Consider the following 13,117-nt stretch of genomic DNA (forward strand, 5'->3'; position numbering starts at 1 on the left):
CAGTGGATGTCATTGGGTGCAAACTCCCCCCAGCAAAGGGATCTCAAGTAATGTTCCCAGTGTACTTTGGCTGACTGGTGTTTTAGAACAGGTCTGATGTAATTCCTGATGTTAGCCTCTCCTGTATCCTGCAACCCCCCCTCCCTCCCCCCAGGGTGTTTCTTGGCTGGCACAAGTGGGTTGTGGAAACTAAAAATCGGAAAGCCATGGCATCCCGACACCACCATCTCCATTGCTGCCAGGCTGCCTTGAACCTGTGGAAGCAGAGGCTAGTTCAGAAAGTGGAAGCTGACAGGAGATTCTGGCATCGGACCCACCAGAAGGCAGCAGATGCCCTGAGGTGGTGGCATGCCTGCTGGCAGAGTGAGTTACACGTTGGCATAGGCCGCCTGGGCCTTGAGCTCTGTTTGTAAGAGGGACTCGGGGTAAGGATATTGTATCAAACTGGTTGAGAGAAAATCCTGCCTGTGGTGTTTAGTGTTGGGCTCTGCAAATCCCAGAGGTCACACTGTAATGAATTGGCTTGTGTGTACGTGCACCACTGCCCTCTACTGGTAGCAGCCAGAATTGCTTAGTTGTGTGTGTTATGCCCTGTACTGCTTATCACTAAGGGAGATTCTCCTTTGGTTCAGTTTGAAGCAGGGGTTGTGACTTCTTCTCCTACAGTCCTTATAAAGTTCCAAGTGGCTGTGATGTGTACTGTCAACTGGGAAATCCTAGGTGACTACACTTTTGGTGCAACATAAAGGGCTGGATGCTGAAGTAATTGTCAAAACATCATTTAGCTTCAGTGGAAGCAGGACCCATCCCTGTGGAGTCTGTAAGAACCCTGTTTCCACAGCACCCTTCATTAGAGGCTTTCCAAGGGCTTTATAAACAGTAAGTTCCTATAATGCCCGGGGAGGTAGGGAAGGGTTTCCTTTTATCACAGGGATAGCTGGGATGCAGAAGATCATCAAAGTGTTTGGCTCAGGATAAAGCAACGAGGTGGTGGCAGGAGATGAATCCAGGTGTCCTGACTCCTCGTTCCCTGATCAAACCACTAGACCCCACTGCTTGGGAATTCTTCTCCCACACAGCTGCTGGTGTGGAAGGAATGGCTGGAAAACTCACACAAGTTTACCTGAGAGTTCTGGGCGTGCATCAGAGCCTTTCTGTCTTTGTGCTGCTGCCTCGCCCTGGTGAGGTGGCTGCTTTGGCCTGACTCCTGTGTTCGCTTTCAGAGCAGCGCACCCTGCAGGATCTGCAGCTGCAGTGGGCCCAGCACAGCTCCCAGCAGAGGAAGAGGACAGTCCTGCGGGCCTGGTGCTGCCAAGCTGCGAAGTGGAGAAGTGCCATTTTGTATGGGGAGCATCTCCTCCTCCGCAGGTTTGTCTGCTCCCCTGGAGGCTTTTCCTAGGAGTTGAAATGTCACTTACTAGCGCTGACTCTGACCTGCACAGGGTGGAGCTGAATGTGACAGTTCAGGGGAATTTTGCATGAATGACATGTCTGTGGAAATGCCCCCCACCTTCTCTTCCATCCCTGCTTCACTTCCAAGGTACACTGGGGCACAGCCCTTTCAGAGTGTCTGTGACCTTAGCCTTGAACTCCCTGCTGAGGCATCTCAGGAGTCCAGGCAGCAGGAGAACGCCTGGCAGGAGAGGGTGGCCTGGGAGAAGAGACCCAGCTTGAAGGAGGGACCATTTCTTCTCTCAGACTGCAGGGAGCCAAGAGGAGGAGGATTATTCCGCTTTCGCAAGAGTGTTTGATCTCTGCAAGGCAGGGTCAGTCCCAGGGGAGTCTCATTGAGTAGTTCTCTCCAGGTTGTCTTCCTCCTTTGCGAGACAGCATTGAATCCATGAAGTCGATAGGATCGCACCAGGGATGAACGGGGCCCTCTGTTTGCACAAGGACTTGGCAGCCTGACACTCCACCCTCAGTGCTGAAGGTGTCGGGGGACACATGGTAACAGCTAGGCCCCTGCTTATGACTCATGTGTCTCCCCTTCTTTGTCTGCCAGGAACCCCACTGGCTTCAGAAGGTTAATTGGTCGTCTTCCAGCTGCGCAGCTTCAGATAATAAACCCCTAGTGGCCAGTACCAATTCCAGAGCCTCTGCTCTGGGCAATTGTATGTGCTAAGCCAGGTGCAGCTATGATGGCAGAAAGCATGAGCCTTTTCCTTTTGAAGGTCCCTTTTACAGAAGGGAATTGTTCCTGGATGCAGGGGATCCCAGCATGGGCATCAGGAGAGGTACCCAGGCAGCAGCCAGTGTCCAGGAAGCAGAATCTCTCCTCAGAAGTCAGTCCAGTGGGGCAGGAAAGAAAGATCTGCTTGGCCGAGTGGGAAGAGTGTTGAATGAGACTGGAGAAGAAGCAGGAATGTGAGAGGAGTGGGGCTGGTAGGAAGAATGTGTTGAGTAGGGGTTGTTTTGGCGGAGTTGGGCCTCCCATGGTTTGTATTGCTCCCCACACCTGGTGTACTCAGAGGCGAAGCTTGTTTTTAAGATATCTCCCAGGTTGGCATGGGACAGTGTCAAGATACCCAGAACCCAGCAGCCTCCAGCGCTCTGCAGGCCGCTTTCCACTCCACCTTTCAGGCTGGCTGGTGGGGGCAGAGGAAGGCTTTGCCATGTGGAAAGCAGACTGCAGAGTCCATCAAGCCACTGTTCTCCAAGCCTGCAAGCTGGAGGAAGGCACCACCCAAAAGCTGCTGGCCTCTGGACAGCCGCAGTCCTGCAGACAGAGCTGACAGGCATCTCTACAAGGCACTGATCCTACAGACTCTCAGAGCTGGAAGCTGGTGCTCAGCAGGAGACTTAGTGCATACAGGCAGGACCATCCTCCTGTTTTCTGGTATGAGCAGACCCTGTGCCATGGGGACCTTGCAGCCCAGGACATCTGGAAGGAAAGAAGAGAGGGCTGTGCAGTGAAGCGCTGGAATTGGGCTGTCGCAGCACATGCTGTCTGTCTGCAGCAGAGCTCGGTCCACTAGCATCGTGAGCCAGGGCAAGGAGAGGAGTGAGTAGAGCAATGCCAGGCGACAGCAAAACTGCCTTAAGCAATCACCCGAGGGCTGTAACACTGGGTACCTGGTAGTGATGGGCCTTCAAGGAAAGATCTGTTCCAGGGATCAGCAAACCTGCTATGGGTGCCAAGAGTGGCATGTGAGGTGGGAACTCAGTCCCACCCCTCCTCCCCCCATGCAGCTGGGAGCATGCCCAAAGCCAGGCCACCTGTGATTAACCAAAGACCAACTAATGCTACCAAGCACCACCCAAATGGAATTGCTTTGCATCTTTATTTATTTATTACTGAAGCTGTTGTAAGTAGGACTATTAGTGACTTTAGAAAAGTATCACCAGTACTTGGACTGTACATAAGGTCAAAAGGTCAAATTTCTGCACTCCTCCTTGGAAAGGTTGCTGACCCCTGATCTGACCGAACTGTCGCAGGAGGGCTGGAAGTGATTGCTGCAAGCTAGTGATTGGGGCCCTTAGTGCAGGCCTCACTGACCCCAAAGTGTAAATGAAATGAACTAGATGTTCCTGAGGCAGGGAATTTTTGTTCTTCCACTTGGAAGGAAATCCTGTTCCCAGTGAAGCCCATTGGTTTCTGTAGGATCAGGATTTCAACCTCAAAGTGTGAAAATCCTGTTTAAAAGGCAAATGCTCCTCTCTTTTCCTGTGTTACAACTACCATTGGTGGCTATTACAAGTGAGAATTTCAGCATTTCTCAGCACAGGCAGCATAGAGAAACTCCTCATGATTATCCCCAGTCACTTTTAGCACAGGATGGCTGCAAGCGACTCAGGGCTGCAGTGTGTGTTAAAATAAGTTTGGCTGCAGTGTGTGTTAAAACCTCCTCCATGCCCTGGAGTTGCATACTACGCATTGCACAGGAGTCTTTCTGGTGGCCTGAGTGGTTGTGGTGGTTGTGACCCCTCTTTTTTTATAAAGCCTGCATCTAGGGATGAGTTGGACCAGAGGGATTGGCTTCCATTTCAGCGAATGTGAAAAATCAGAGTAAACAGTCTTGTGGAGAGAAGCAGTGACCATAGCACAGTGGAATATGAAACTATATACTGAACTTTTACAAACATCTCCTTTTACTGGGACTGTGGTTTAAACTAGGGTCACCAATGAAATTAAGAGGGAGCAAGTTTGAAACAAACAGAAGGAAGTATTTCTTCACACAACCTGTGGAACTCCTTGTCAGAGGATGTTGTGAAAACCAGGACTTTAACAGGGTTCACAAAAGAGCTAGTTAAATTCATGGAGGATGGGTCCATCAATGACTGTTAACCAGGATGGGCAGGAATGGTGTGCTTAGCCTCTGTTTGTCAGAAGCTGGGAATGAATGACAAGGGAGGGGTCACTTGATGGTCTCCTGTTCCATTTATTCCTTTGGGACACCTGGCATTGGCGAGTTGGACCATCAGTCTGACCCAATATGGCTGCTGATACATTCTTGTACCTGTACTGCTGTTAGTTCACCCCAGAATCCCAAGCTAAAGGCCAGACCCTGAGGTCCTCGGCTGGGACCATCCTCTTTGAAGCAGAACAATGAAGAATTCTGCATATAAACTACTGGCACGATATAGCATCTCTCTGTTCTTCGCCTTCATTGAAGTGAGGGGGGATAAGAACTCATGGCTGACCTACTGTTCACTAAGCCAGCATGAGACTCTTCCTCGCATCCACTTGGCACGTGCCAACGCCCTATATGACCCTGGTACAGGGCTCTGAAAGTCTAGCTCTGCTCTGACTGGGACTGAAGGATTTGGCCCCAATAGATTGTTCTTGCAAGGAGCCAGATTTCCATTAGAAAGCAGCAGAAACAAAAGTCTGGGATCACAAGCTCACTCCGCCTGGGTTAGCAATTCAATCCATGTTACAGCTGCCCCAGAAGGTGTGTTTGAGAGAGACACAATCTTTCCTCTGCCTGCAGCATGTCTGTCTATCAATAATCTTTCCACTGAGCACTCCTTTGAAAGGGATGCACTTCCCAATTTCCCACCTGGGTATGCTACAGGATGAGCCATGCCGTCTCCGAAGGGGGGCATTTTTCATGCTAGGCTAACCCTCTATAGATGCTCTTGATCTCAAGAGAGGCCTGTCAAGCGGAGAATATTTACACCTCAATCCTACAGCGCAGTGGGACGACTCACATAATGGAAACCCTGGAGGAAAGGGGAACAAAGAAGCCGGCCAGAAAGGAAAAGTGCATTGGCCTGTGAAACGGCCGCAAAAGGCCCTGCTTTGTTGCGTGTCAGTGTTAGGCTTTGGCTCCGAGGGGAAATTGTTCTGGACTAAGACAAGAAGGGAACTGCAATAGCTCATCTGGAAGAAGAGCGTCCCTACCCCTAGCTGTCGTGGGATAGCTCTTGCACTTCGTTTCTCCATGGAGATGAGCACATAAACGAGAGGGAGTCTGCAGCTGTGGACTCCGTTAACACTGGGAACAGTTTGGACAGGGAGGTAATGGCTGAGAGGCTCTAGAGGCTGAACTCCCTTCAGACTCCTGGCCTGGAAGAAGCTCTTAGGCTTCAGTGCAGTGGCAGGGCAGCATGGGCAATGAGGCCGACAGCCACTGGGGGCCCAGGAACGATGGTGGGGGGCCTCCGTGTCCCGTGGCACATTCAGAGCCTTGGGTTGGGGAGGTGAGGCCAAGGATAGTCAGCCTTTAGCGCTGTCCAGAGCACAGCACTGGGACCCCCAAACCCTCAGAAGCCGGGCAGAACCATGCTCCTGTGGCATTTCGCAGGTCCCCAGGACTCTGGCTACTGCTCCTGTGGCAGCCGTGAGCTCCGGACCTCTTTGAAATGCCGAGCCCCTATGCGCTTGGCCCCCCGCCCCTCTTGGTTGATGGGTGTGAGCGTGGGTAGTGTGTCCCTGTAGCACCTGTTCTCTGAGCACCCAGGGGTTTAGCATCCAGGGCTCTTGCTCACACCTTTTGTGAGCATTACCTTCACTCTGTAGGAGCCTTTGCGTAGCTAAGGATCATAGAGGCTCATCTTTAAAAGGTGACAGAGGAAAGCTGTTGTTCCCCAGGTCACAGGAAGTGAAGACAGGGAACCTGCTGGGACAGGCTGAGTGAGGTGATTGGGAGCACTGAGCAGAAAGCAGCCACAGTGCAGAAGTCTGGAGCCATTTTGCCTCACCCTCTCAGTGCCTAGGCCCAGCACAGGGTGAGAGAGGGGGTATAACACTGCTGCCAGTGCCAGGGAGTGGAGCAATCTGACCTGGTAGCTCTTTGTCTTGCTTTGAGCAGTTGTCAATGACCCCACCGGACCGGAGGTAGGGGAGACTCAGCCCCAGGCCAGGACCTGCTGGTCTCTAACTGATGCAGTGATGTTACTTCAGGAACTACAATTGCTGATTCTTTTCCAGGGTCCTAGCTGCCTGGCTCCAGGTTACTACCCGTAGCTCTGTGCAACGTAAAGCCCTCGCCCAGTTCGAGATCACCAGGGAGCAGCGCAGCCTCGCATTGTGTTTTGCCCAGTGGAGGATGGAATTCTTGAGAACTAAGCAGCAGCAAAGGAAACAGAGAGACTGCCAACAGCCAAGGCCTGCGTGGGTGAAATCTTTTCTGCGCTGGAGAGTGGCCACTAGGGGGCGTAAAGCCCTGTGCTTAGACTCCAGCCCTGGGGGCAAACAGGTGAGCAGCTTCTGCAGAAGAGCCCTCCCTGTTCTTGGAAGGAGAGTGCAGCTGGGTTACTGGGCTCTGGCCTGGTCTACGCTAGGGATCAAAGTCAATCCAGATACATATTCTAGCCGTGCTAATAGCGTGGCTAGAATCGACGTACTGGGATCACCTTTGTTCCCTGGTGTAGATTGGGGTCTTTGGGCTCACGCCGATGTCCCTCGCTCCAGGGTCAACGGCCGAGCCCAGGGAGATGGATTTTGCCATGTTTGCACTGACATGGCGAAATCGATCTCCGGAAGGTAGATCACGATGTGTGGACCCTCCCCAGTAAGTGTAGACATACCCTCAGAAGCTATGGGGAGGGGGCCCATCTCAAAACTGAGATCCAAGAGCTCTGATTGTGGGCTAGTGTCCACAACTGTACTGGGCCTTTCATCAGGAGGGGCTTTGCAGGCTGAGGGCATGCTGCTTCCCTGCTGAAACGCAGCCACCTCTGAGGTGGAGCGCAGGGAAACATGCTAGCCAACAAGGCTGGAGCAAATCCCTTGCTCCCAAGGAAGGTGCCAGTGGACTATATACACCCCCCAGAACAGACTGATGCTGGTTATCGTAGTCCTTTCAGAAAGGCCCACAGCTAGCAGGCTGCACGGGGGACTCTGCTTGGATGGCTTTAGGCAGCACTGCTGGGATTTGACTCGTATTGTGTCAGACCCAGGTTTAACTCAAGAAGTCCCCTGTGCGGTGATGAACCCCAGTGTCTGTTTGACTAGTGTGTGTGGGGGGAGGGGTTCCTCTCCTTGCTTTTGTGTTAGGTCTTGACTGCTGCTTTATCAATCCTGTCCTCAGACCTGCAAGTACTGGACGAAAGCAGCCGCCTTGTCGCAGAGCTCCCGGCAGCAGTGCCCCCTGATAGGAGCCAGGAAGTGCAGAAAACTGCCTCTGTCCTGGTCGAGCAGTAAGACTCAAACCCACCTCCTCCTTCCTGAGGGGTGTAGAGGGAACAGTGGGGGGTTGTGGGAGCATGTGGGTGTCCGTCTAGACGGGAGCCATCTAATGTCCCTCTAACCTTTCCCATCTGTGTGTAGAATAAATTTTGTCATGTGCACCGAGGCATGCATGGATGTACGCCACCCATAGAAACACTGGCTGCCTGTTACGGGCCTTCTGCCAATCAGCTGAGCGGCAGTTGAACATCTTCTAGATGGCTGCCCCAGTGCTCAGCTTACAGGGAACACTGGAAGCCATCCACTCGAGCTCTTCTGCAAGTGGTTTGCTCATTCATTGAATAGGATGGAGGCTGTGATCTATTTGGGGGCTTTGGGAGCTAAGTAGGGAAGTGCCCCTACCAGCACTGTAAATAGCCACGGTGTCACACCCTGTGTGACTTACTGTGGTTCCTCCCACAGAATTGAGACGATTCAGAGAAAAGGGTCCTGAACCAAGCACAGCCACCTACCAAGGGCTCCTTCCCAGTGCCTTCCGTCGTTGGCTGGTGATCTACAGAAACCAAAGCAGGGTGGAGAGGCTACCAGTCCCTCAGCTTTTGGAAAGGCCTGGTGTGATGGGAGGGGCAGGTGGACATGCCTGTCCCCAGGAGAGCGTCACCGAGCTGGTACTAGCTGAGCAGTATGGAAAATGGCTTAGGTAAGCACAGGCTGGATTGGATCTGAACGGGTCAGCACGAAGGGGCCTGGAGGAGGAGTTGCTGGTCACCTTACTGTCTGTTCCTGTCAGTCAGCGCAGGGTAGTGAAGATGGATGTAGCTGACATAGCAGGACCTTGAAATCACTGTTCTTTTTCCTTCCCTGGGGGCCTGACCCTATGGCCTGGCTGTGGAAATGGATGGAGAATTTCTCAGGTCTCCTGCCTGCACATGCTGGTTTCCACGCTGCTGGGAGGCATGCAGCATCTCTACAAACAATTGATTGTGCTCTGGGGGCTCCCAAGCAGGGAAGGGGTCTGGGGCAGCGGACTGGGCAGGGGACACTTCTGGGTCACTGGTTTGAGTCTGGACCAGGTGGGTAGTGACCAAGAGCTGTTACTATCCTATGGGCTATGCAGAGTGAGATGGGGTGTCAGTCCAGGCCCTGGGGTGGTTATTGTTGGGTGGCTGGGCTGGGCAGTGTGGGGAAACATGGACTTTTAGCCTCCAGGGCTGCTAATCTGTCGGCACTAAATGCATCAACCAACTGGGCAGGGAAGGGCCTTGTGTCGCTATGAGAGAGGAGAGGGCACTAAGTCATGTCCCGTCCTCTCTTCTGGTCGCGTCCTTTACGGCCTGTGGAGAGCACGCAGCAGACGTGTGCGCATCTCCAGCCACGAGGCGCAAGGAGATGTGTGCAGGTTAGGCATAAGAACCGCCCATGTCGCTCTGATCCTGGCCTTGCGTGGGGGCCAGTTCCCTGGAACCTGCCAGGATAGCAGTGTCCTTCCTTCTCTGCCTACAGGACAAAGTACCTGCGATGGTGGAGACACAACGTGCTGCTTTTCCGGTTCCAGCGCGGCAGGAGGATGCGCTCTCTGGCGAGCGGCTGGTTGCAGTGGAAGGAGGCCAGCAGTACAGCACTGATGGTGCAGGCACTGGTGAGTGAACATCTAGGCCCTTATCCGGGGTCTGTCATCTCAAGCCCCTGCCCTCCTGAGAGCGAATGTTCCCCACCCACATGTCATAGATGGGGAAGTCCAAGGACGATTAGGTGGCTTGGTCATTGAAGTCACACAGCTAGTCCATGGCCAGGGTGGAATCTAGGATTCCTGTCTCGTGTCTCTGACAAGCTACTCACATACACCTTCCTCTGTGTCTCCTCCTGTCTTTCCAGCTCATTTATGTAATCCCCAGCCGCCTCTTTTTAGTACAAACCACTCTGTTGTCCTCCTTGGACCAGCAACTACATAGGACCTGTTTTAAGCCCCACTTAATGGTCCTAGCAACAGCTGTGCTCCTTCACCTGGCCTCTGGCAACTGTACCTGGAGCTCCACTGGTGTGCAAGCATCCAAAGAGGGGTCCGTAGCCCAGAGAGCTGGCAAACACAGCCTGAACGCTGGCTGGAGAGAGTGGGAGATGAAGACCCAAGCCAAGGGACTGAGCAGTTTGCAGGAGGAGTTTTGTTGGCACTCAGGCTAGTTGTGAGAATGGCAGGGGGGTGGTAGTGTGAGTGGTGAGAGCCAGGCTGTGGGGAGGCAAGCCGGGTTTTTAGGATGTGACTCAACTGCTTGGAAGAAGCATTTCCAGGTCACATGGGCCTGCTGGGTGTACCCTGAGAGACATGGCCAAAGGCAGCAGTTTTGTGAAACAGAAGAGGCTGTACGGAACAGTGCTGGAAGCGGGGTGGGCCTGGAAGCCAAGGAGGCAGGTGGTGCCTGGCAGAGGGAGCTAACCTCTGAGTGCTGCCATTTCTCCTCACAGGTTGGGCAGAGGCTGCTGGAAGGAGGCTGGAGGATCTGGAGAAGGCGCTACCTGCAAAGCCAGGTCTTGCAGGGCTTCCTGGAGGGTGAAGACCGGAGCCTGCTCACCAGGGTAGGAGCTTATTGCACGTTCTTGATCTCTCAGTTGGTAGCTGAAGCTTCAGTTCTGTGGACTACAAATTAATTGTATTATGGGAGCACCTAAAGGGTCCACCCAAGTTCATGCCCCATCATGCTGGGCACTGCAAACACCTGGTGAGGCCAGTTCTTGCCCTAAAGAGCTTATGGGCTAAAAAGGCTGGATAACAGAACTCCTACTGCCAAGCCGCAGTGTGCAGAGCACAGGGAGAGATGGGCACTGCAAGGACACCTAAGAGAATGAGGGTTTTTCATGCTAGTCCCATGGCAGGCGGGGTCCCATTCTGTGGCTACTTGCCTTGATGGGAAAGAGAGTGAGGCCTTTTGGTGCACTGGGATAATGGACCTTTCATCATGGGAGACTTTGCTGTTAAATCCTGGCTGAGGGGATGGCAGGGGTTGCTGTTCTCTAGGCCAGTGAGGGGAGTAGCATCTTCTGCCTTTGATGGAGCCAGTGGCATGGCCTTGTTCTCCCAGCTACCAGGCAGCTGTTTCCATAGAATGACTCAATTTTGTGCTCTGACTAGCAGGGTAACTACTGTGGGTTGGGAGATGCTTCTGCTTGGAAAATGCTGACCCAGCCCTGAGCCCAAGGAGCTTGCCTGGGCGAGGGGAGTCAGAGAGCTTGTCCCCCATGGACCCTCCTGTGGTTGCCTGGTGCAGGAAGGAGAATGAGCTACAGGGTTAACTGTTCATGGGAATCTCGCTCCTGCCCCTTCACGCTGTATTGCAGGGGAAGTGGTGTGTCAGAGGCCATATACAGCCAGCATCTAAGGATGACCTCCTGTCTGCAGCGCTTGATCCCTCTGGTGACAGACTTGGTGCTCTAGTCAGCCTCCCTCAGTGTTGGACAGTGTAGGGGGTGGCAGAGAGGCACCCAGGCAAACACTCTTTGGCCCTGTTGTGGAAGTAGGAGATCCCCATCACCTTCCACGAGGTGAGCCAGGCCATGCTTAGCCCTCCTGAGCGCCTTCTTAGAAGTCAGAGGCTTACACTTAACACAGTGTGTAGAGAGCGCAGGACCCACTAGGCCAGGCGGCCTCACCCCAGGGATCCAGGACCTCTAGTCACCCTCTGTGATGCAGTGAAGGTGAGGGCGGCTGGGGCTGCATTGCAGAGTGCTGGCGGCCACTCACCGGTGCCCAGGCTCTGACATCTCCCCTTTCCATTGCAGGCCTTCAGAAGGTGGCACCAGCTGACAGCATCCCGGCTGGAGGGCAGAGGACACTGCTGAGCTACAGGAAGGACAGGCCAGAGCTTACCTCTTTGGGCCAGCTGAGAATGTGGCTGGGTATTGAAAAGGGGATGCTCTCCTTTAACTGCTTCCCAAGAAAGCCGGGAGTGTCGCTTTCTCAGAAGTGCCCCTGCCTGACAGTCGCAGCAAGGGTCAGCATCTGGCAGAGCCGCTGCCTGTACTGCTAGCAAGGGAAGAGCCCAGGAATTCCTAGGAGCACAGTGTATCTGGCCCCAAGCTCAGCTTCAAAGCGCAGGATACTGTGCCTCCTCCCTGTCCTGCTTTGGAGCATATCTATTCAGTGGGCGGGGGTCCAAAGGGCACTTTCCTAGGCCAGGGCAAGGCAGGACCAATGCACTTCGGGGGGACAAGGGGCTTATGGTTTGCAGGCTGCATTCTGTGCTGAATGAGAGTTCCGATTAAAGGTCAGCCTGGCACCAGCTCTTGCCTTTGAATGGGATTCAGCTGGGACCCTGCCCCACAACTGCCTCCATCCTGGCCAAAGATACCGAGATCCAGTTCTCGGATCGGGCTGGGAGAAGAAATCCAAGCTCTTCTTTCTGCCTCGGAGGGGACTTCTGCTTGTGCAGCTGAACCTTCCAACTCCAGCCCCTGCTTCTTAGTGGGCTGTGCTGGGCAAGTGGCAGCCCAGGCTGGCTTGACCCTGGGCGTTATCTTTAGATCTGGCTCTTCCCAAGGGGGATTTTCATGCAGCCCTTGGCTCCTGCACCCGTGCCTGTCCATTAGCTCCTCATTAAGCCCCGCAGTGTGTGGCCAACCTCAGTCCCTCTGCCTCCCGCAGGGCCCTTTTTCTGCTGAATAGGTCTGGGATGAAGAAACCCGCTGAGAACAGCTGAGCACCAAAGAGCTTTGCTGAGGCCAGCTGGGCATGTCTGCCCCTGCTCACTGGTGCTCCTGTCCCCTCCCCTCATTAGATGCTGGAGTGATTGATGGATGGAGGGTGATTACAGGGCATCAGCTAGTCCCCAACTAGGCTAAAATTAAAGGGACAGACGGATGCAGACAGTCCTTCTCCCCACTTGCTCCTGTACAAAAGCGAGCGCCCAGCTGGGCAGGGATTTTGAAATCCCTCCAGAAGCTGCCCTGTGCTGGCAGTAGGACATTGGCCCAAGCTGTGCACTGCGGGTTTGGCTAATGCTTGGCGTAACTGAAGCAGGCACCTGACTGGCTGCTCGCTGTGGTGCTCATTTCAGACACAGCTCCCTGTGCACTCAGCTGTCAGTTCTGTGTTCTTCCTCCCCCAGCTCCCCTCAGTGGTACGCTCAGTTCTGCCCCCACTGCACTGGGACCGGAAGAGGCACCACAGCTGCTGCTCTCATCTCTGCAGGGGAGTCTGAGGTTTGGCCACAAGTCACATTTCGCTCTGTGCACCGACGCTAGTGCCAGGAATCTGTACAGAATGGGCCTTTCCCTCTGCCCAGCTAGGCTCTGACTGTACCTGCTGCCAAGTTTAAATAGAACTGCCAAAGTCTGAAGACGGATTGTCTTCCGAGCTTGTGTTGCACTAGAGTGTTCCCATGGAGGCAAGGCTAGAGCAGTTTGAGACAGAGTCCTGAAGGGTGCTGCTCAGGGACCTAGGCCGAGTACCCTCCGCCGGAAGAGGCTGGCATCAAAGCTGAGCACACAGCACAGCAAAAGGGCTCCCCCACGCCAGACTCTCCCCCTGCCAGCTCTTTGGAGAGACAGTTG

General features: G+C 53.8%; 1 protein-coding gene across 1 annotated transcript in view; it reads left to right on the plus strand.

The window, feature by feature from the left end:
• Positions 1 to 12,185, plus strand: part of C23H1orf167 (chromosome 23 C1orf167 homolog) — a 29,027-nt gene extending 16,842 nt beyond the window's left edge. Inside the window, exons 15-22 of the mRNA XM_074975605.1 lie at positions 155 to 363; positions 1,224 to 1,368; positions 6,374 to 6,641; positions 7,476 to 7,584; positions 8,036 to 8,273; positions 9,077 to 9,212; positions 10,037 to 10,147; positions 11,348 to 12,185. Of these exons, the coding sequence (XP_074831706.1) occupies positions 155 to 363; positions 1,224 to 1,368; positions 6,374 to 6,641; positions 7,476 to 7,584; positions 8,036 to 8,273; positions 9,077 to 9,212; positions 10,037 to 10,147; positions 11,348 to 11,407 (1,276 nt within the window). The 3' untranslated portion in view covers positions 11,408 to 12,185. The remainder of the gene's footprint in view (positions 1 to 154; positions 364 to 1,223; positions 1,369 to 6,373; positions 6,642 to 7,475; positions 7,585 to 8,035; positions 8,274 to 9,076; positions 9,213 to 10,036; positions 10,148 to 11,347) is intronic.
• The last annotated feature ends 932 nt before the right edge of the window (positions 12,186 to 13,117 follow it).

Source organism: Carettochelys insculpta, chromosome 23, assembly GCF_033958435.1.
Source record: "Carettochelys insculpta isolate YL-2023 chromosome 23, ASM3395843v1, whole genome shotgun sequence".
NCBI lineage: Eukaryota > Metazoa > Chordata > Testudines > Carettochelyidae > Carettochelys > Carettochelys insculpta.